Consider the following 22,785-nt stretch of genomic DNA (forward strand, 5'->3'; position numbering starts at 1 on the left):
GAAGTAGTATTCCTCTTTCTTGCTTGAACTTCCATAGTACCCTGGGCAGGAGTAACACTGGAGGGAACACGTACGGCAGCTGAAAGTTCCATGGAATTGCCAGTGCATCCACGAACACTGCTTGAGGATTCCTTGTCCTTGATCTGAAGACCGGAACCTTGTGATTGTGTCGAGATGCCATCAGGTCTACATCTGGTAGGCCCCACTTGTCCACTAGGAGTTGAAAGACTTCCGGTTGAAGACTCCACTCTCCAGCGTGAATGTCCTGACGACTGAGGAAATCCGCTTCCCAGTTGAGGACTTCAGTGATAAAATGTTTTATTGGGAGAAATTTGATTTATGTAGAAAAATAAATCAAAATTTTCCCAATAAAACATTTTTTTCTTGCCTAACACGGGTACTTATCAATCACCCTCGTATAAAAGGCAAAAAATATAATTTTTATTACCTACCGGTAAATCCTTTTCTGGTAGTTCGTAGAGGATACTGGGGTCCATCTAGTACCATGGGGTATAGATGGGTCCACTAGGAGCCATGGGCTCCTCCCTCTATGCCCCTCCAACCAGACTCAGTCTAGGAAACTGTGCTCGAGGAGACGGAAATACTTAGAGAGAAGGATAGATAAGGATAGTGGTGAGATTCCAAACCAGCACACGCAAGAGGAAAGTCAAGCTAACCAAACTTGAAACAGGAACATCAATGGCTGAACCAACATTACTTAACCAAGTAACAGTGCAGGAAGAACGAAGCACTGGGCGGGCGCCCAGTATCCTCTACGGACTACGAGAAAAGTTCTTATCGGTAGGTAATAAAAATCCTATTTTCTCCTACGTCCTAGAGAATACTGTGGTCCATTTAGTACCATGGGGATGTACCAAAGCTCCCAAACCGGGTGGGAGAGTTCTGAGGTTCCTGCAGAACTAATTGACCAAACTGAAGGTCCGCAGAGGCCACAGTATTGAACTTGTAGAACTTAGCAAACGTGTTCGAACCTGACCAAGTAGCTGCTCGGCAGAGCTGTAAAGCCGAGACACCCCGGGCAGCCGCCCAGGAAGAACCCACCTACCTAGTAGAGTGGGCCTGTACAGATCTTGGACATGGCAAACCTGCCGTGGAATAAGCATGCTGGATAGTAAGGCTGATCTAGCGTGCAATGGACTGCTTTGACGCAGGACACCCAATTTTATTGGGATCATAAAGAACAAACAGCGAGTCTGATTTTCTGTGACAAGCTGGTCGCTTGACATACACCTTCAAAGCCCTTACAACATCCAAAGACTTTAAAGTAGCAGAGGTGTCGGTGACAACCGGAACCACAATTGGTTGGTTGATGTGAAACGCAGACACCACTATAGGAAGAAACTGCTGACGAGTTCTGAGTTCGGCTCTGTGCTCATGGAAAATTAAATAGGGACTTTTGTGAGACAAAGCTCCCAGCTCCGACACGCGTCTTGCTGAAGCCAAGGCCAACAGTATGACGGTCTTCCATGTAAGATTTTGTACATCCACCTCCTGTATTGGTTCAAACCAGTCCAATTGGAGGAACTGCAGCACCAAATTGAGATCTCAAGGTGCCGTGAGAGGCACAAAGGGAGGTTGGATGTGCAGAACACCTTTTAAGAACGTCTGGACCTCAGGGAGAGAAGCCAATGGTCCAATTGTTTCTGAAACAAAATGAAAAAGGACGAAATCTGGACTTTTATGGAGCCCATACGCAGACCCACATCCATACCTGACTTGCAGAAAAAGCAGGAAACGTCCCAGATGAAATTCCACCGCAGAATAATTTCTGCTCTCACACCAAGAGACGTATTTCTTCCAAATATGATGGTAATGCTTAGACGTTACCCCCTTTCTCCTGGCTAGAATCAGCCGTTCAACTTCCATGCCATCAAACGTAGCCGCGGTAAGTCCTGATAGACGAACGGGCCCTGTTGCAGAAGATCCTCGCGAAGAGGTAAAAGCCACGGATCTTTGAGGAGCATCTCCAGAAGGTCTGCGTACCAGGCCCTTCTTGGCCAGTCCGGAGCAATGAGTATTTCTTGAACATTTTCCCTTTTTATTCGCTTGAGAATTCTTGGGATCAGAGGAAGTGGAGGAAACACGTACACCATCTGATGGACCCATGGAGTCATCAGAGCGTCTACCGCCACTACCTGTGGGTCTCTCGACCTGGACCAATACCGCCTGAGCTTCTTGTTGAGACGAGAGGCCATCATGTCGATCTGTGGATATCCCCATCGACGTGTCAAGCACCTGAACACTTCCGGGTGAAGGCCCCACTTCCTCGGGTGCAGGTCATGTCTGCTGAGGAAGTCTGCTTCCCAGTTGTCTACTCCCAGAATGAAGACCGCTGACAACGCCACAGCGTTTCTTTCTGCCCAGAGGAGAATTCTTGACACCTCTGACATTGCTGCTCTGCTTTTCGTTCTGCCCTGTCGGTTTATGTACGTTACTGCAATCACATTGTCTGACTGGACATGAATGGCCTGATCTTGAAGAAGATGTGAGGCCTTCAGAAGGGCGTTGTATATGGCCCTGAGTTCCAGAATGTTGATTGGAAGGATGACTTACTGACTGGACCATCTTCCTTGAAACTGCACTCCCTGAGTGACTGCTCCCCAACCCCTGAGGCTTGCATCTGTGGTTAACAGAATCCAATTCCGAATTCTGAACCGCCGACCCTCGACGAGGTGAGAAGTCTGTAGCCACCACAGAAGGGAGATCCTGGCTTTTGGCGACAGACGGATCCTCTGGTTCATGTGAAGATGCGATCCGGACCATTTGTCCAACAGATCGAGCTGGAAGGGTCTTGCGTGAAACCTTCCATATTGAAGTGCCTCGTAAGAGGCCACCATTTTCCCCAGAAGGCAAATGCAAAGATGCACCGATATCCTGGGTTGGCTTCAGGACATCCCAAACCATTGACTGGATTACCAATGCCTTTTTTTTATTGAAGCATGAATAAAAATACAGAGTGCACAAAGTGTTTTAGTACAATATGGATGTAATAAAGCATTGATAATGATGTTTTCTGGTGACAGTCATTATTTATCGACCATTAAGAAAAGAAGTAATAAAAAAAATACTTAAACATAATATAAAAATACAAATGTTCAGTTCAAACCCTCAATAGGATGTGTGGCTATCACCTCCCATCCCACAGAAGAAGTCAGGGAGATTAATCAATCAAAAGCAATGATGGGGGGGAGGGGGTCCCATCAAGGACACGTAGCCCATACCATGAGGTCAAACGCAGACTTTTATAGATTCCCTACTGTAGTGATAAGGATTGTGTTGCTATGTAGCTTTTCCAATGCCTTTTTCAACGGAAGGAACACTTTCTGCGACTCCGTGTCCAGTATCATTCACAGGAAAGGGAGCCTCCGTGTTGGCTCTAGGTGAGATTTCGGAAGGTTCAGAATCCACCCGTGATCCTGGAGGAGTTTGGTTGAGAGACCAATGCTGTCCAGCAACCTTTCCCTGGACGGTGCTTTTATCAGGAGATCGTCCAGGTACGGAATTATGTTCACTCCCTGTTTGCGGAGTAGAAACATCATCTCTGCCATCACCTTGGTAAACACCCTCAGTGCCGAGGAGAGACCAAATGGGAGGGCCTGGAACTGGTAGTGACAGTCCTGCAGTGCAAACCGTAGATAAGCCTGATGAGATGGCCAGACCGGAATGTGAAGGTACGCATCCTTGATATCCAAAGACACTAGGAATTCCCCTTCCTCCAGACCTGAGATCACCGCTCTCAGAGACTCCATCTTGAATTTGAACACTCGTAAGTACGAGTTCAACGACTTGAGGTTCAAAATTGGTTTTACCGAACTGTACGGTTTCGGTACTACAAACAAGTTGGAATAATACCCCTTGTTTTGCAGATGAGGTGGAACTGGAACAATGACTTGAGTCTGTACCAGCTTTTGGATGGCATGTTGTAAAGTTATACTTGCCTCTTGTGAAACTGGTAAGCCTGATTTAAAGAATCTGTGAGGTGGGAGCACTTAAAACTCCAGTTTGTAGCCCTGGGAAATAAGATCTATGACCCAGGGATCCTGGCATGAACTAGACCAGATCTGACTGAAGAATTGTAGTTGGGCTCTCAACTGACAGCCTTTCAGGCATTGCGGTCCACCATCATGCTGAAGGCTTTTAGGAAGTCGAGCCTGAGCTCTGTTCCTGAGCACTGGCAGTTGCTGGTTTGCGTGGTTTACCTCTTGCGCCGCTGGAGGACGTAGAAGCACCTCTGGATTTGCCATTGAACTTGGCTGTCCGAAAGGACTGCAACTTAGAAGCTGAATAAGTCTACTTGGTTAGGGGGGTTGCGGAAGGAAGATATGTAGACTTACCCGCAGTAGCTGTGCAGACCCATTTGTCTAGTTCATCTCCAAATAAGAGTGAACTAGACAAATGGATCTTGTGAATGGTAGGCCTTCCATGCCTTTCCTGGAGTCTGCGTCAGCAGTCCACTGGCGTAGCCACAAGCCCCTGTGTGCGAACACTGCCATAGCGGTGGTGCGTGCATTAAGAAAGCCTATTTCTTTTATGGTTTCCACCATAAAGTTCGCAGAGTCCTGTATATGCTGCAGGAGTAAAACAACTTCCCCCCTAGACAAGGAATCTAATCCCTCAATTAGGTTACCTGACCATTTTGCAATAGCTTTAGTGATCCATGCACATGCAATAGTGGGTCTTTGGGCCACCCCAGCATCTGTGTACAATGATTTGAATGTAGTCTCAATTTTACGATCAGCCGTGTATTTCAGGGAGGCTGCACCAGGAACAGGCAATTCAGTTTTACGTGACAGCCTAGAGACTGATGCGTCCAGTATCGGTGGATTTTCCCATTTTTTCCTATCCTCCAGAGGAAAAGGAAAAGATGAAAGCAACCGTTCAGGGATTTGAAATTTCTTATCAGGATTAACCCATGGTTCTTCAAACAGCGTATTCAATTCCTTTGACGCAGGAAAAGTGACTGATGACTTCTTTTTACATTAAAATAAGATTCCTCACACTCCTCTGACACCTTATCAGGAATATGCAGAACATCTCTAACCTAGTCTCTATAAGAGCCTCTATTCCCTGTGACAGAGCCGCATCCCCCTCCTCCAAATCCTCCTCACCGTCCTCCATGTCTGACATGACAGAGTCAGGCTGCAGGATATGGGCCAGAGATCGCTTTTGCAGACAAATGGGAGGGGATTGAGACGCTGTTTTGGGGACTGAGTCTCTGTTCATAAACTCATCCACAGTCTGTTTTAAGTATTGCGTCTCTTTCTCATTGCGGGACAATTTTGTAGAAAGAGTGGAGATCATCCCTTTAAGAGAATTAACCCTCTCTGGTTCAGCCCTGCTATTCTGTGAACCCTGAGTACCCAGTAGTGAGCCCCCTGGTAAAGAGGAACACTCCACTGTACAAGAAACACACTCTTTGCCTGACATAATGTAAATGTGACAGTACACACACACACACACACACACACACACACACACACACAAAAAGGTTAAGCACAAGTAACCCACAAAGAGCCCTTTAGGGAGATACAGAGTTGTATGGAGCCAGCCCCCACCGCGCCCTTACCGCAAATGCCAAGCTTAGCCGGGTTGCAGACTAAGTACCCCCTGCTATGACCCCCTGGTAACGCTGAGGTAATATGGAGTCACACTGGAGGAGCTGCGTGTCCCTGTCAGTCAACATCTGTGTCCACTGCAGAGGGAAAATGGCGCTGGTGAGCTGCTTGATTCCTCTCATAGTGAAGCCCTGCCCCTTCAATGGCGGCGGTCCTCCCACTTTTTTTATACTGGCTGAGGTAATTTTTGTGCTTAAAATGGAGCAGAACTGTTTTAAGGCTGTGTTTGCCATTTTGAGTACTGTGTACAGTGTACTGAGACGCAGTTGTGTACTGTGTCTGGAGACGCATTCCGCCCCGTTTAGAAGCCGTGCGTCTCCGTACCCATAATGGGACGCCGGCTCAGTAATCACCATTCTTTATTCTTCTGGCTATGTTAGTGGTGACGGCGTGCTGTGGGAATGTACACTCGCCATGGTGGGGCTTGTGAATAGTTCCCTCAGCAGCTCAGTGTCCTGTCAGCGGGGATTGGGACCATTAACCCTTCAAGAGGTTGGACCGTTATCCCCCACCCCCTAAGTCCTATGAAGCAGACAGGCTGGGGCCAACCAGACCTGCTAAAAAAAATAACATAGAAAATAAATGCAGAAAAATCTTCCGGTGTTTCCTTCAAAGTAACCGGCTCCTCCGGGCACATTTTCTAAACTGAGTGTGGTGGAAGGGGCATAGAGGGAGGAACCAGCCTACACTATCAAATTCTTAAAGTGCCAATGGCTCCTAGTGGACCCGTTTATACTCCATGGTACTAAATGGACCCCAGTATCCTCTAGGACAGGGGTGGCCAACCAGTCAGAGACAAAGAGCCAAGAAATCTTGTTAGGTACATCAAAGAGCCGACTTGGAGCCGAAGGCGCACTTGCAAAAATAGGGTGTGACCTCGTGCCTGCTAGGCCACGCCCCTGGTATAAAACACATTGAAAAAGCCAGATCCAACATAAAATACAATGAAAAAGCCACTTCTACATCAATAAAAGCCAGTTCCGCATAAAATATATTGAAAAGCCAGATTCACATCATATACTTCAGTTCCCCCATGTGTCACTCCAGCCTGCTCCCCCATGTGTATTTGGCTCCCTCAGTTCTCAGTCTTCGTAGTGCTGCTGCATGTCTGGCTGGAGTGCAGCGGTTTACAGATCTCTTGTGGTCACGTGACTTTGAGTGTTGGGAGCCACATTTGAATGAAGAAAGAGCCGTATGTGCTCAAGAGCCACGCGTTGGCCACCACTGCTCTAGGACGTACGAGAAAAGTAGATTGACTCACTGATTGACTCATCACGAAATCTCTTAAACCACAAGGCCTACAATTTTGAAACTTGGCAGGTAGCATCTCCTTAGGTCCCAGGTGCTTGCTAAGAACCGGTTTTACAAATGTCACTGTCCATCCACGTAAATCGCCAAAAATGGATGTGTGTACATGTATGTATGTATGTATGTATGTATGTATGTATGTATGTATGTATGTATGTTTATATGTATGTTCCAGCCCAACTCCGGAATGCCTGGAGCAATTTACACCAAACTTGGTACACAAATAACCTACAATCTTGGAACAAACACTGTGGGGTTAAGACACCCCTAGGGCGAGGGGGGGCGGACAGCAGCACAGAGTATTTCAGGAGAGAGCATAACTCCGGAATGCCTGGACCAAGTTACACCAACCTTGCCACACATATGACTGACAATCGGGGGGAAAACACTGCGGGTAAGACACCCCTAGCACCCCTAGTGGGTGCTAGGGGTATCTTAGGGGTATTCAGCTAGTAATAATAATAATAATAATAATTGTATCTCACTAAGGGGGGAATTTACCATGGATAAAGCCAGCTCTCATCTGGGATTTTTTTCATCTGCCTAAGGCAGGCAGATAAAAAAAAAATCCCTGAAAAATAGACTCATTTTCACGATCGCGGCTGTGAAAACACACAGATCTGTTAACTTATCAGGGATTCTATGTGTTTTTTCCAATAATAGATAATTTTTCAGGTGATAAAAAACTGAATTTTATTGATTAGCCTGAAGTGAAACCTTGGGTAAAACCCCGTTTTTATCTCCCAAAACATGATCAGGGCTAATTGAATTCCCTCTAAGTCTACAATAGTCTTGAGGCGAGATTACCAGCACTTATTACGTGACCACCTCACCCATCCCTCCACTTGCCATGTGCGTGGGGTCAATATTCAACTTGGAAGAGCTCTAGCGTTTTGATCTGGTAATTTGGTAAATATATGAGACAGCTGGATCATTGTAAATAGACATAGATCACACATGGCATTCACAACAGCAGTGCCCCAGACAATCTTAATCAATCCATAGATCATTATATTGATTTCTGGAAGTTCATGAATAATGACCAGCTTTTATAAAAGTACAGTGTAATACAATTAGCTCCTCTCTATTACAGGGGTTTACAATTTAGTTTAAAATGTGAGCATAAAATATTTTACAAACTGTACCATGACTTGTCTTTGAAAAGTTCAGAGATCTGTTTCTTCAGTCTATTAATCTTTTCATCCCTGATGCTGATCTCTTTTTGGCTCTGCTCCTGAAGAGATGTCACTGCCTCCTCAAACTTAGGGACAGAAGGAATACACCATTTTAAATTATGTTTGCAAAGAAAAACGTTCATATCTTTAATACCAAACATAAAGATAAGTGACCAAGGTCCATTATGCAAACCTGACTCTGCAGTTCTTGGTTTACTTTGTTATAATGCAGCATATTTTCCTCCAGGAGCTTTTCTTTCATTTCCACTAACCTCTGGCTCCTCTCCAGTGCCTGTCTGGTTGTTTTATAGTTGTTTACTTCAAGTTCAATGTCTTTGGTAAACTGCTGTGTCTACAAAGAAAGAATCTTGATTTGAATTCAATACCAAGCCAAATACACATTTGTGATAGTAGCAGCTTTGCTGATTAAGCATCCAATAAAGTAATGGTTGTCAACTTTCTGGCTGATCCTTCTGGGAGGGAGCAGCCAGGTCGGCTCAGTAGGGGGGAAATGCAGGGGCAGTGCTTGATATATGGGGGGCAGTGCAGGGGCATGATGTGGCATCAGAGACTTGCGGATCGTGTTATCGTGGAAACATCTCCCCGTGCTATACAATGCTGGGATTACTGGCATTGTACAGCGGGGGAGGGGGGGGGGGGGCATCAGTGACGCAATTCAGCACAAATCGCTTCATCACACACCGGGTCCACCCACTTGACTCAGCAAGTAGGCGACTGGGCAGCGGCTGGAAGCCATATGCTGGAGGCTTGCACACTCGTCCGGGTGGCTGGGAGCCTCATGGCCATTCTTGGAGAGTAGGCAAGTATGATTGAGGAGTACCAACACCATCGGACTGGGGATGATGCTCTGATGGCTTTGGCACCCTCATTTATACTTGCCTACTTTTGAAAAACCATTTCTGGAAGATTGTGTAGGCAACATCACAGAGCGCGTTGTGAAAGTGGAAGTGTGCTGCTCCTCTTAAGCATTGTTGATCAGTAGGACCTACTTGTTGACAAATAAACACTAATACATTTCAGGGCTTGTTCATGTATTGCGTTCTACTCACAAGTGGCCAAGAGAAACTTATCTGAAAATGAATGTAGCCATAGTGATCACTGGGCCTTATAACCAATGCAGGAAAACGCCACTGATAATACCATTTAAATGTATATATCTCTAATTTCAATTTTTACAAGTACATAACAGCTACATATTGTGGGTAAGGTACAATCAGGGAGATTGCTAGACTCACCAGGAAGTCAGGGAGATTGCTACTATTTCAGGGAGTCTCCTGACATTCTGGGAGAGTTGGAAACTACAGTATGGCCTGAATCTATGCACATTTGTGGAGCATATCTTACATGTTTTCAAGTATGGGTGATGCAGAACCATGACAATTTTAGTTGCCTCTCTATTTGCCACAGAGGGGTGTAATTGGGCTATAATAGGGCATTCTCACGTAGCTAATGTTCAGTGTGGATGGGTCAATGTAACTGCTGTCTCCAAAGAGAGAAGCACATACACCTATTTGCAGACGTGTCTATTGCACCAAGGATGGGGCTGGTGCTGATGATGACAGCTATAAATTATATGTATGGATAAGGGCAGTCCACCCGCAGAAATGTGTACAGTATATAGGTGAAAATAGGCATGTTTTTCTTCATAGGAGAGATCCTTCAAAAACGTTCTCAAGACTTTCCTTTTTACTCAAGAATTTCCTTAGTATCTCCTGTATCCTGTATGTATTCTCTGTATTTTATGAAAAGCTTTTCTGCACTACATTGTTTCTGTACTGCATTATGTTCATTCTATCTGCTGAGCGCCTTGAGGCCTGTTGGAGAAAGAGCACTATATAAACAAAATAATAATAATAATAATAATAATAATAATAATAATAATAATTATTATTATTATTATTATTATTATGAGCTCTGTATCAGGTCCTTAGAATAGAAATGGTGGGGTCAAATTTACTAAGGTGGGAGTTTATTAGAACTGGTGATGTTGCTCATAGAAACCAATCAGATTCTACTTAACATTTATCTATCTGTTTCTAGGTGATAATAGATATAATCTGATTTGTTGCTAAGGGCAACATCACCAGTTAGTAAATTTACCCCGATGATATTTTAGATGTTCCCCGTTGGTTGATTATATTTTTTTTTATTGCTCTGTATCTATATTGATGGTAAAATGAAAGTGTTTCAACTTAATATTTCTGAATCAGCATGGTACAAACTGAATATTATATTTACATAGCTTGGAATTATAGGCATAGGGGTATTTACCTTTAGTCTGTATGTGCACATTATATGTTTGTGGCTCATTTATTCTCTAGCGCAGCTTGTTCTCTTTCTTTGCAGCGTTTGCACTTGCACATATTACTACTGAGAGAAACTTTGTATTGTCTTTACTGACTTACAGTTTTATTAATATATAAGATCAAACTGATATTTCAATTTATAAGTCTATTTAATATGATTTGATCTGAGATTGTCTGCATTTCCCTGTCCATGCACTCTGTAGGGGATGCATTTAGGTTGCCGACAGTCGGGATCCTGGCAGTCAGAATACCGACGCCGGAAATCCCGACAGCTGACAATACCGCCAGTCGGAATCCCGGCTAAGAGGGGCTAAGAAAATAGGAATTTAATACCTAACGGTAATTCCTTTTCTCATAGTCCGTAGTGGATACTGGGGAAGAGTAGATTACCATGTGGTATAGTTCGGGTCCACTGGAGCCTGGCACTTTAAGAAATTAATAGTGTGTGCTGGCTCCTCCCCTCTATGCCCCTCCTAGCAGACTCAGTCTATGAAACTGTGCCCGAGGAGACGGTCATACTTAGAGAGAAGGATATAAACGCATAAAGCGGTGAGGTAACGAACCAACAACACACAATAATAACCAAGAAAGCAGAGCTAACCATAACAGAGGAAGGCAACGCTAGCTATAGAAGGATAGCCACGCTAACCAAACATGTAACAGGGAAAGCAACAGCAAACCCAACAAAGATCACTTACGACCAGGTAAGCAGGAAATCGAAGCACTGAGGCGGGCGCCCAGTATCTACTACGGACTACGAGAAAGGCAATTACCGGTAGGTATTAAATTCCTGTTTTCACTAATGTCCTAGTGGATACTGGGGAAGAGAAGATTACCATGGGGACGTCCTAAAGCTCCCAGAACAGGTGGGAGAGTGCTGAGACCCCTGCAGAACCGCCTGACCAAGCTGAAGGTCATCTTTGGCCAAGGTGTCGAACCCGTAGAACTTAACAAACGTGTTCACACCAGACCACACAGCTGCCCGGCAGAACTGTAAGGCCAAGACACCCCGGGCAGCCGCCCAGGAAGAACCCAACGTCCTTGTGGAGTAGGCCTGCACAGAACTCGGCAGCGGCAGAGCTGCTGAAGTATAGGCTTGTTGGATAGTAAATTTAACCTAACGAGCAATGGACTGCTAGGAGGCAGGACGACCAAGCTTCGTAGCATCATAAAGGACAAAAAGAGTCAGACTTCCTGTGGCGAGCAGTCCTTTTGATGTAAATTGTCAAAGCCCTCACGACATCCCAGTACTTTGGAGCAATGGAAGTGTCAGATAAAACTGGAACCACAATAGGTTGATTTACATGAAAGACCGAAACCAATGTCGGCAAGAACTGTGGGGAGTTCTGAGCTCCACCCTATCCTTATGAAAAATCAAGTATGGGCTCTTACAGGACAAGGCCCCCAATTCTGATACTCGTTGAGCAGAAGCCAATGCCAGTAACATAACAGTTTTCCATGTTAGGTATTTTAAGTCAATCCTATGTAAGGGTTCAAACCAATCTGACTGGAGAAAGGTCAAGACCACATTGAGGGCCCACAGAGCCGTGGGAGGAACAAAGGGAGATTGAATGTGCAAAACCCCCTTAAGAAAGGTCTGTACTTCAGGAAGTACCGCCAGTTGTTTCTGGAAGAAGATAGAGAGAGACGAAATCTGAACCTTGATGGAGCCTAAACGTAGGCCCTTATCTCTTGTATAGATGTGGGTCAGTGGAGTGGAGTTTATTAGCATACATGGCCTGGTGTTTACTTAACACAGGGTATGTTGATTTCTGCTTGCTGATAAGTACACCTCTGCAATAACCCACAGACATCTCCATGCTATATTTTCAAATGTATGTTGATTTCTGCTTGCTGATCCCTAAAAACTATAACTCTTGATCTCTATTCACACCAATGTATCTTTTAGCAGTGTATGTAATTGTATTTGTAGAATATTAGTACTTGCTTATAGCTGATATTATCTCTTGTATAGATGTGGGTCAGTGGAGTGGAGTTTATTAGCATACATGGCCTGGTGTTTACTTAACACAGGGTAATATAATTCCTTTGATTAGATGTCCAATTAGCTTCAGCTGAAGCCTTTGTAAATTAGAACTAGTATATGTTAGCATTCAGTTATGGGGCAGTTGTCTGCGGGGCAGGTGTCAGAAGTTTAGAAATATACGAAGTTTGGAAATTACAAAGTTAGGAAATTTTAAAAAGAACAGTTAAACCAACAGTTGAACAAACATTGAAAAACATTGGAAAGCAGGTAAATCTACCATTTAATTAACAATTTCCATAAGCATTTTCCTATCTATACTTTACTCTTTATAAACACCATGCTCCACAAACTGTTTTTCCTCATAGCACTTCATGGTATCCTCTATAAAATGACATCGTCCTTCACTATTCCTGTTATTTATCGCTCTGTACACATTGCAGCCTCATTAATCCACTCCCCTCTTATTAACACTCATGAGCTTTTAACCTATCTATGTACACTAACTGTCGCATCCTCTACCTGTCACCATAAGAAACTATCACACACCTCCCCCAACTATACCTATCTCTCTCTTCTTCTGCTTCTACTAGCTGGTGACATATCCCCAAATCCAGGTCCCATCCACATACCACGCTCACATTCAGCTGATTCACAACAGAATATAAAATCAACAAACCTTATCAACATCACTTGTCTCCCATCTACCTCCAAGTCACTAAAATGTGCTTTATGGAATGCACGCTCTGTTTGCAACAAATTAACAGCTATTCATGACCTTTTCATAGCAGAAAAATTCAATATGCTGGCTATAACAGAAACCTGGCTCACACAATCAGACACTGCCTCCCCTGCAGCACTGTCACATGGTGGCCTCCACTTCACACACACCCCCAGGCCTGGTAACATCAGAGGAGGGGGTGTTGGAATATTACTATCCAAATGTTACACGCACATTGTTTTACCACCTGTTCCCTCACTCACATTTACATCCTTTGAAGTACACTCTATTAGGATTTTCACCCCTTTCTCTCTGCGTGTTGCAGCTATCTATCGCCCACCTGGGCAACCCAAAAAGTTTCTGGAAGATTTTTCTGCATGGCTCCCTCACTTTCTATCCTCTGACATCTCCACCATCATTATGGGTGATTTCAATCTCTCTATTGACAGTCCACAATCTCCCCATGCCTCTAAACTACTCTCTCTAACCTCCTCTCTTGGCCTCTCCCAATGGACTGACTCCCCTACTCATCAGGAGGGCCACTGCCTTGATCTTGTATTCACCAGACTATGCTCTGTTTCTGAACTCACTAACACTCCTTTCCCTCTCTCAGATCACAACCTTATCACATGCATGCTCTCCTCCATTACTTCAAACTCCATGTCCCTAAAGTCTACAAGGACACCTCTTACCCGCAGAAATATTAACGCTATTAATTTTCAACAACTATCTACCTCTCTGCAACCACTGCTTTCACCAATTTCTACATTCACCTCTCCAGAGACTGCTGTGTCACACCTTAACCAAACTCTAGTAACAGCACTTGATGAAGTGGCTCCAGCTACCCATCACACTCCACGTAGACTTAGATGTCAACCGTGGCACTCTAAATACACTGGACACTTACAAAAACTCTCACGAAAAGTTGAACGCCAGTGGCGTAAATCTCGTAGTTCAAGTGACTTTCTCACATATAAGACCACCTACCACTCTTATCGTACTGCTCTGGACACTGCCAAACAAACATATTTTCAATCTCTCATCTCTGCTCAAGCCTCTAACCCCAAGCGACTTTTTAAAACATTTAAATCACTTCTTGTCCCTCCCTCACCTAACCCACCAGCCACTGTCAGTGCGCAAGATCTTGCTTCCTATTTCAAGGACAAGATTGACAAGATCCGAAATGAAATGGTATGCTCTTCCACAGCAAGTGACCTGCTCAATTCCCTGCCTGAACCCTCTAACACCTTCTCTTCTTTTGATCCTACAAATGAAGATGAAGTATCTGCACTCTTTTCATCTGCCTACTCTAATACCTCTCCCCTTGACTCTATACCCTCACAAATTAGTAAAGCTCTGTCTACTGTGCTCATCCCAACCTTAACGAAAATCTGTAATCTCTCCCTGTCTACTGGTATCTTTCCTTCTCTATACAAGCATGCAGTGATTACTCCCATTCTGAAAAAACAAAACTCTGACCCGAACTCTCTCTCTAACTACCGTCCCATCTCTCAGCTCCCATGCCCCTCCAAGCTACTGGAGAGACTTGCCTACACTCGCCTCACACACTTTCTTAACTCACACAGCCTACTGGACCCACTTCAGTCAGGATTTCGTGCCCAACACTCCACAGAGACAGCACTGACTAAGGTAGTGAATGATTTGGTCACTGCTAAATCTAAAGGACATTTCTCTCTCCTTATTCTCCTTGATCTCTCTGCTGCTTTTGACACTGTTGACCACTCTCTTCTCATACAAACACTACAATCCCTAGGTATTCAGGACACAGCCCTTTCTTGGTTCTCATCCTACCTATCTAATCGCTCCTTCAGTGTTCGTTTCTCTGATTCCACCTCTCCTTCGCTACCTCTCTCAGTTGGAGTACCGCAAGGCTCAGTCCTAGGTCCCCTGCTTTTCTCTATCTATACCACATCTCTTGGCAAACTAATCAACTCTTTCGGATTTCAGTACCATCTGTATGCGGATGATACTCAAATCTACCTATCCTCCCCTGATTTGTCACCATCTGTATTGGGCCGTGTCACTGAATGCCTTTCTGCCATTTCATCTTGGATGACATCTCGCCACCTCAAACTTAATATTTCCAAAACAGAATTAATTATATTTCCACCGGCCAATAGTAGTTTCCAACCTGATATCTCTATCACTGTTGAGAACTCTGCAATCACCCCTACCCCACAAGCTCGCTGCCTAGGTGTCATTCTTGACTCTGAACTGTCCTTTGTTACCCACATTCAATCTGTCTCAAGATCATGTTACATACATCTAAGAAACATATCCAAAATACGCCCTTATCTTACACAAGACACAGCAAAAACTCTAATCCATGCTCTCATTATCTCCCGCATTGATTATTGTAATAGTCTCCTGACCGGTCTTCCCAAACATAGGCTCTCACCACTACAATCCATTTTGAATGCAGCTGCGAAGCTAATCTTCCTTGCCAGACGTTCATCGTCTGCAGATCCGCTCTGTCAGTCCCTCCATTGGTTACCGGTATTCTACCGTATTAAATATAAAATACTTTTACTCACATACAAGGCTATTAACCAAACTGCACCAACATACATCTCTTCACTCATCTCAAAATATCTCCCTACCCGACCTCTCCGCTCTGCACAAGATCTACGTCTCTCATCCACACGCATTACTTGTTCACACTCAAAATTACAGGACTTTATCCGGGCTTCACCCACTCTGTGGAATGCCCTCCCACGCACAGTAAGACTCGCCTCTAGTCTCCAAACCTTTAAATGTTCCCTGAAAACTCACCTCTTCAGACAAGCCTATCAAATTCCAGACCCACCCACATAACCTTCAGTGCTTCCCTATCTAATTACATCCTCTGTAGAGTATTCATAACATCACATATCTTGTCTTTCTTTAGTCTCACACCCTCCTGACACTTGGATAACTTTGTGGGGTATCATCATACAACCCATTAAGAACCTAGCAATCTGGTGGACCATTATGCAATAGTTAGCATCAATCCTTGTGTATCTATGCCTATTTCCCTATAGATTGTAAGCTTGCGAGCAGGGCCTTCCTACCTCTGTCTGTCTGTTTTTACCCAGTTTTGTTCTATTACTGTTGTTCTAATTGTAAAGCGCAACGGAATATGCTGCGCTATATAAGAAACTGTTAATAAATAAATAAATAAATAAATAAATCCACGCCTGCTTGCAGGAACAGTAGAAAACGGGCCAGACAAAATTCCACAGGGGAATATTTTTGACCATCACACCACAAGACATATTTCTTCCAAATACGGTGATAATGTTTGGAAGTGACCTTTTGACCCTCACTCCACAAGACATATTTCTTCTAAATATGGTGATAATATTTGGAAGTGACCTCCTTTCGGGCCTGGATAATAGTGGAAACCACCTTGGATGGAAGACCCTTTCTGGTTAAAATCTCCCTCTCAACTTCCAGGCCGTCAAATGTAGCCGCTGTAAGTCTGGATAGGTGAACGGACCTTGTTTAAGAAGGTCCTTGAGAAGCGGCAGAGGCCAGGGTTCCTCCAGTGGCAGAGTCAGGAGGTCCGCATACCAGGCCCATCGAGGCCAATCCGGGGCAATGAGAATTGCCTGAACTCTTTCCTTCTTGAGTCTTTTGAGAACTCTTGAGATGAGAGGAATTGGAGGAAACAGGTAAACGAACTGGTATGTCCATGGCATCGTCAGGGAGTCTACCGCAACCGCCTGTGGGTCCCTCGTTCTGGAGCAGTAACGATGGAGCTTCTTGCTGAGACGAGAAGTCATCAGGTCTGGGTCTATTACGTTATGTCGGCGCTCGGGATGTCGGCGCCCAGCAAACCGGCGCAGGGATCCTGACTGCCGACATGCCGGCAGCGGAGTGAGCGCAAAAGAGCCCCTTGCGGGCTCACTGTGCTCGCCACGAAGCGGCCACGGTGGCACGTGGCGCTATTTACTCTACCTCCAGGGATGTCGTGGACTCCCCTAGACGGAGAATAGTTGACGGTATGCCGGCTGTCGGGATCCCGGCGCCGGTATGCTGAGCGACGGGATTCCAACAGCTGTCATATCAAATGCCTCCCATCAGGTCTATCTGTGGACAACCCCACTGGTGAACAAGTTGTTGAAACACCTGAGGGTGGAGGCCCCATTCCCCCAGATGGAGGTCATGCCTGCTGAGGAATTCTGCTTCCCAATTGTCCACTCCTGGAATGTAAACGGCTGAGAGGGCCCTTGCGTTGGCTTCCGCCTAGAAGAGTATTCTTGACATTTCTTGCATTGCGGCCCTGCTTCTTGTTCCTCCCTGTCGGTTGATGTACGCTGCTGCCGTGGCGTTGTCCGACTGCACCTGAATGGCCTGATTCCGAAGGAGGTATGAGACCTGTATTAGAGTATGGTAAATTGCTCTGAGTTCCAGGATGTTGATTGGAAGAGCAGATTTCTGAAACGACCCTGTCCCCTGGAACTGCGCTCCTTGAGTCACAGCCCCCCAACCCCGGAGGCTGGCATCCATTGTCAATAGCATCCACGACTGGGTGTTGAAACTCCAACCCTCCACCAGATGGGTGACTTGTAGCCACCATAGTAGGGATATCTGTGCCTTCGGTGACAGAGTTACATGCTGATGCATGTGTAGGTGCGATCCCGACCATTTGTCCAACATCATCATAGGAGGCCACCATCTTGCCTAACAAGCGAATGCAAAGATGAATAGAGACCACGCGAGGTTTCAGCACCAACCGGACCATGGACTGAATAGTCAAAGCCTTGTCCATTGGAAGGTATACCTTCTGAGACACCATATCCAGGATCTTTCCTAGGAACTGAATTATCTGAGACGGTTCCAAGTGAGACTTCTGGAAGTTGAGTATCCATCCTTGATCCGTAAGCAATCAAGTAGTCAAGTTGATACTGTGCAGTAGCTGTTCCCTGGACACCGCCTTTAGTAGGAGATCGTCCAGGTATGGGATTATATGGACACCCATCATGCGTAATTGTAGCATAATTTCCGCCATGACCTTTGTGAATACCCTTGGGGTTGTGGAGAGACCAAAGGATAAGGCCTGAAACTGGAAATGTTGGTCCAGTATCGCGAACCTGAGGAACGCTTGGTGAGGGGGCCAAATTGGGATATGCAGGTATGCATCCTTGATATCCAGGGATACTTCCAGATTCGCTATCACTGCTCTTAGAGATTCCATCTTAAATTTGAACACCCGAAGATACAGGTTCAGTGATTTGAGGTTCAAGATTGGTCGTACCGAGCTGTCCGGCTTTGGAACAACAAAGAGACTTGAGTAAAACCCCTTTGTGTGCTGGTGAGAAGGAACTGGAGCAGTAACTCCTGTAGAAAGCAGCTTTTGCACTGCCTCTTGTAAGGAATCTGTTGCTACTGGTGATGCTGGTAAGCCTGATCTGAAGAATCTGAGAGGAGGGAGTTCCTGGAATTTCAGCCAGTATCCTTGGGATGTGAGGTCCCTCACCCAAGGATCCCGGCAGGACTCTGCAAATGTGGGAGAAGTGTTGAAGGCGAGCACCTACCTGAAAGTCACCTTGCTGCTGGGGCCTACCATCATGCGGAGGGCTTTGTGGAAGAGGATCCGGAGTCCTGGTCCAGAGTTTCAGCAGCAGCTGGTTTACGGGACTTACCGCGAGATCCTCTAGCAGCATTGGAGGCACCTCTGGCTTTGCCTCTGAATCTGGCCACCCGAAAGGACTGCAGGGAGGGCCTAGGATAGAGACATCTGGCAGGTGGCGGGGCAGACGGCAGATATGTAGCTTTACCTGCAGTTACATTAGATATTCACTTGTTCAGTTCTTCCCCAAACAAGGCATCACCTGTAAAAGGAAGGTTCTCAACCCCTTTTTAAGAATCAGCATCTGCTGACCATTGACGCAGCCATAGGGCTCTACGAGCTGATACTGCCATAACAGTGGTACGGCCGTTAATGATACCAAGGGGCAGATGTATTAACCTGGAGAAGGCATAAGGAAGTGATAAACCAGTGATATATGCTAGGTGATAAACGCACCAGCCAATCAGCTCCCAACTGTTAATTGACATATTGGAGCTGATTGGCTGGTGCCTTTATCACCTTGCACATATCACTGGTTTATCACTTCCTTATGCCTTCTCCAGGTTAATACATCTGCCCCCAAGTTCTTTAACAGCCTCGCTCATAAAGATTGTAGCATCTTGGATGTGTCGTAGTAATGTAACTATCTTTTCCTGAGGTAGTGTAAGCAGCCCCTTCAGAATCTCATCAGACCATTTTACCATGACTCTAGAAATCCAGTCGCACACTATGGTAGGGCATTAGCCTACGCCTGCTGCAGTGTAAATTATTTGAGAGTGATTTCAATCTTGTGATCTGCTAGGTCTTTAAGAGAAACTGCCCCAGGTACAGGTAAACCAATCTTACGTGACAGCCTGGACACAGAGGTATCCACTGTCTGTGGGATTTCCCAGATTTTCCTATCTTCTGTAGGGAAAGGAAATTCATTTAGCACCCGTTTCGGGGTAATAAATTTCTTGTCAGGAGTTATCCATACTGCCTTAGCCAGAGAATCTAATTCTTTAGAAACCGTGAAGGTTGCAAAGGACTTAGGTTTTACATTAAAAAACAATTCCTCTGTCTGTTCTTCCTCCTAATCTGTGATATTGAGCAACCTTTCTGATAGCATAAATGAGGGCCTCCTTGGGGACAAGGAATTATCCTCGTCCATCTCTGCACCTCCCTCATCAAACTCTGGTAGTTCAGAATCAGAGTCAAATTGTAATAGTTGTGGGGGAGTGTGTTTATGAGAGACCAACAGGGGGTGCAAAGGAGCCTGCCTGTGGTCGGCAGCAGCTAACACAAACGTGTCCATTGTTTGTTTCAGGGTCTGTCTTTCTTGTTTAGCCGTAGCTAACTCTGAATTAATATTGGTAATAATTATATTTTTAAATGATTCCATCCACTCAAGTCCCTGCACATTACTACCTTGTGAAGGAATTGAGCATTGGGTACACATTAGGGACCCTTGTGAGGAAGGTGTAAACCTAGCCGTGCATAAAGTACACACAGACTTATTTACAGACATGCTTAAGCAGAAAACGCACAGATCAGTATGAAACACAGTGCAGTATTAGTGAGACAGCACACTTATCCCAGACCACCCTGAATGGAGTGACACAGAGAGGATTTTTGGACCAGCACACAACACCACAGACCGAGCAGCTGGGTGTCCCTTATGTGTAAATTTCCACACAGCGGTATAACCGCTGACTATGTGCTCCCCCCTTCACTATAACCCCCTGGTACCAGTTACAATGGTGATTCAGTGGGTCTTGTGGAGGAGCAATCTCCGCATGCAGCCAGTCAGAGCAGCAGCAGCAGGAAATGGCGCCGTTTAGCCTCTGGTCCTGCTCTCCGGGAAGCCCCGCCCCATAATGGCGCACGGTCCCTGCATTTTATTTATACTGGCTTACGCCATTAAATGTGTAAAACGAGAACACGGAACCCCCGTTTACCTTGCTGCAAGTTTGGGTACTCAGTGAGCACCGCGGCCTGTAGCCGGGTGATCACTGTCCCTTCATGCCGCCAATTTGCACCGGGGACCCGCTAACTGGGCCCCCGGTGTGAAACTCACCACACCGCGTATCTTTGGCATCTGTTAGGGGTGGCGGCATGCTGCCGGCGTGGGCTCACACTGTGGGAGTGTGAGAAACATCACCTCAGGAGCTCAGTGTCCTGTCAGCAGAGATACGAACCATTAACTCTAAGGATGTTGGATCGTTCCCCCAAGTCCCACGATGCAGGCAGACTGGTTGTCAACCAGTGCTGCCTGAAAATAACAAACTAAAATTAATTTCTGAAGAAAACTCCCTGGAGAGCAACAGAATGCACCCGGCTCCTTGGGCACATTTTTCTAAACTGAGTGTGCTAGGAGGGGCACAGGGGGGAGGAGCCAGCACACACTATTAATTTCTTAAAGTGCCAGGCTCCAGTGGACCCGATCTATACCCCATGGTAATCTACTCTTCCCCAGTATCCACTAGGACGTTAGAGAAAAATAATCTAATTATTGAAGTGAGATAGAACTTACATCTATTCAATAACATGACCACTGGATATGATCGTAATACATTTCAACCACACTCGATAGAGATAAATACACTACACCTCCCAATAAGACTTGTCCATTGAAAAATATTATATGTGAATTATAAAAACCATTACATCTACAATGAAACTATGAAGCATGCATGATATACAAGGATGTCCAGTTAGAGTGGACATGCCCAAGGAGCACAAAAATGGTCTATATAAAAAACACATACAGAATTGCGCATATTCCAGTCTTCTAGCGCAAACACAACGCATATTTCCAAAAGTAGGAAAAATATATTTTTTTCAATTCAATAATTTTTTTATTGAGTTTTATAAAATTTGACAAAAAAATTAACAATTTCAAAACAAAAAAATAAACAACCTTTCACAGATACAAAGACATACGTATCTAGTCATGTGTATGTAAACTCATTCTTGAATCCAGAATCTTCACAATGCTATTTGAATAATAGTACATTATCAACATATCACCGTAGCACATCTTTATAAGAACTTGTGAGCAACAAAAGAAGTGTGAACATATTACAGGAGTACTGGAACAGTAAATTAAACATGCGTTCATCTATAGTATACATATATCAATAATGCATGTCCTATGAGAAGAATGCGCCATGCATTTTAGCACATAACAAGACATGATAAGATATAACATATAATACGATATGACATGGCTGGCCACGGGCTACTCTTCACATGAATTACACAATCACCTCAAACAATATGCTTCAAATTGACACAAGCGCTTAAGCCTGAATAAGGAGAGTTCAACCATTTTCCCCAGATATTAATATACTTTTTCTCCGTATTCCTGGCCAGATATACAAATTTCTCATGCGCAGCTGTTTCTTTAACTAGAGATATCCAAGACTTTAAAACCGTGGCTTCACTAGCCAGTCTGGCTATGCACACCTTGGCTAGCGCACACAAATTTATAACATAGCATTTGTTGGGTTATCCAAAGCTTCCTCTTCTATAGCTGACAGTACACACACCGTGGGCGTGAAAACATGAGAGGAAATACCCATCCTAACCACAGCATGTATAACCCCCTTCCAGAATACCGCGACCATTGGACATAGCCAAATCATATGCAAAAAGTTGTCCGCTAGAGTGCCACACTTAGGGCATTTTGAGCTGTGGGATCCTCCAATATATGACAGTCTCAGCGGAGTTATGTGTATTCTATGTAATATAAACAATTGTATTTGCTGATATCTTACAGTGGTAGTGGATAACCGAGGGGACCCCATAGCATCTTCCCATAAATCATCTGTTATTGGGCCCAAATCTGATTCCCACTTGTTCTTAAGAGATGTTAGTGATGTGCATGAAGTATATGACTATATATATATTAGAGACTAACCGTTTATTTCCTACATTTTGTAATTTTGTAACAGTAATTTAACCGGAGAGTCATTAAAGATTTGTGCATTGATGGCATGCCTCAATTGAAGGAAGTGATAAAAAAATTATGATGGGACATTATAGTCCTGCTGAAGCCGTTGAAAGGATTTAAATACT

General features: G+C 44.8%; 1 protein-coding gene across 4 annotated transcripts in view; it reads right to left on the reverse strand.

The window, feature by feature from the left end:
* LOC134910336 (uncharacterized) overlaps nucleotides 1–22,785 on the reverse strand; it is a 185,063-nt gene that overhangs the window by 78,074 nt on the left and 84,204 nt on the right. For all 4 annotated transcript variants that reach the window (XM_063918232.1, XM_063918233.1, XM_063918231.1 and 1 more), the window contains exons 4-5: nucleotides 8,313–8,471; nucleotides 8,090–8,205 (exon numbers count right to left, since the gene is read on the reverse strand). In XM_063918232.1, the coding sequence (XP_063774302.1) occupies nucleotides 8,090–8,205; nucleotides 8,313–8,471 (275 nt within the window). The remainder of the gene's footprint in view (nucleotides 1–8,089; nucleotides 8,206–8,312; nucleotides 8,472–22,785) is intronic.

The sequence above is a fragment of the Pseudophryne corroboree genome, chromosome 4 (genome assembly GCF_028390025.1).
Source record: "Pseudophryne corroboree isolate aPseCor3 chromosome 4, aPseCor3.hap2, whole genome shotgun sequence".
Lineage (NCBI taxonomy): Eukaryota > Metazoa > Chordata > Amphibia > Anura > Myobatrachidae > Pseudophryne > Pseudophryne corroboree.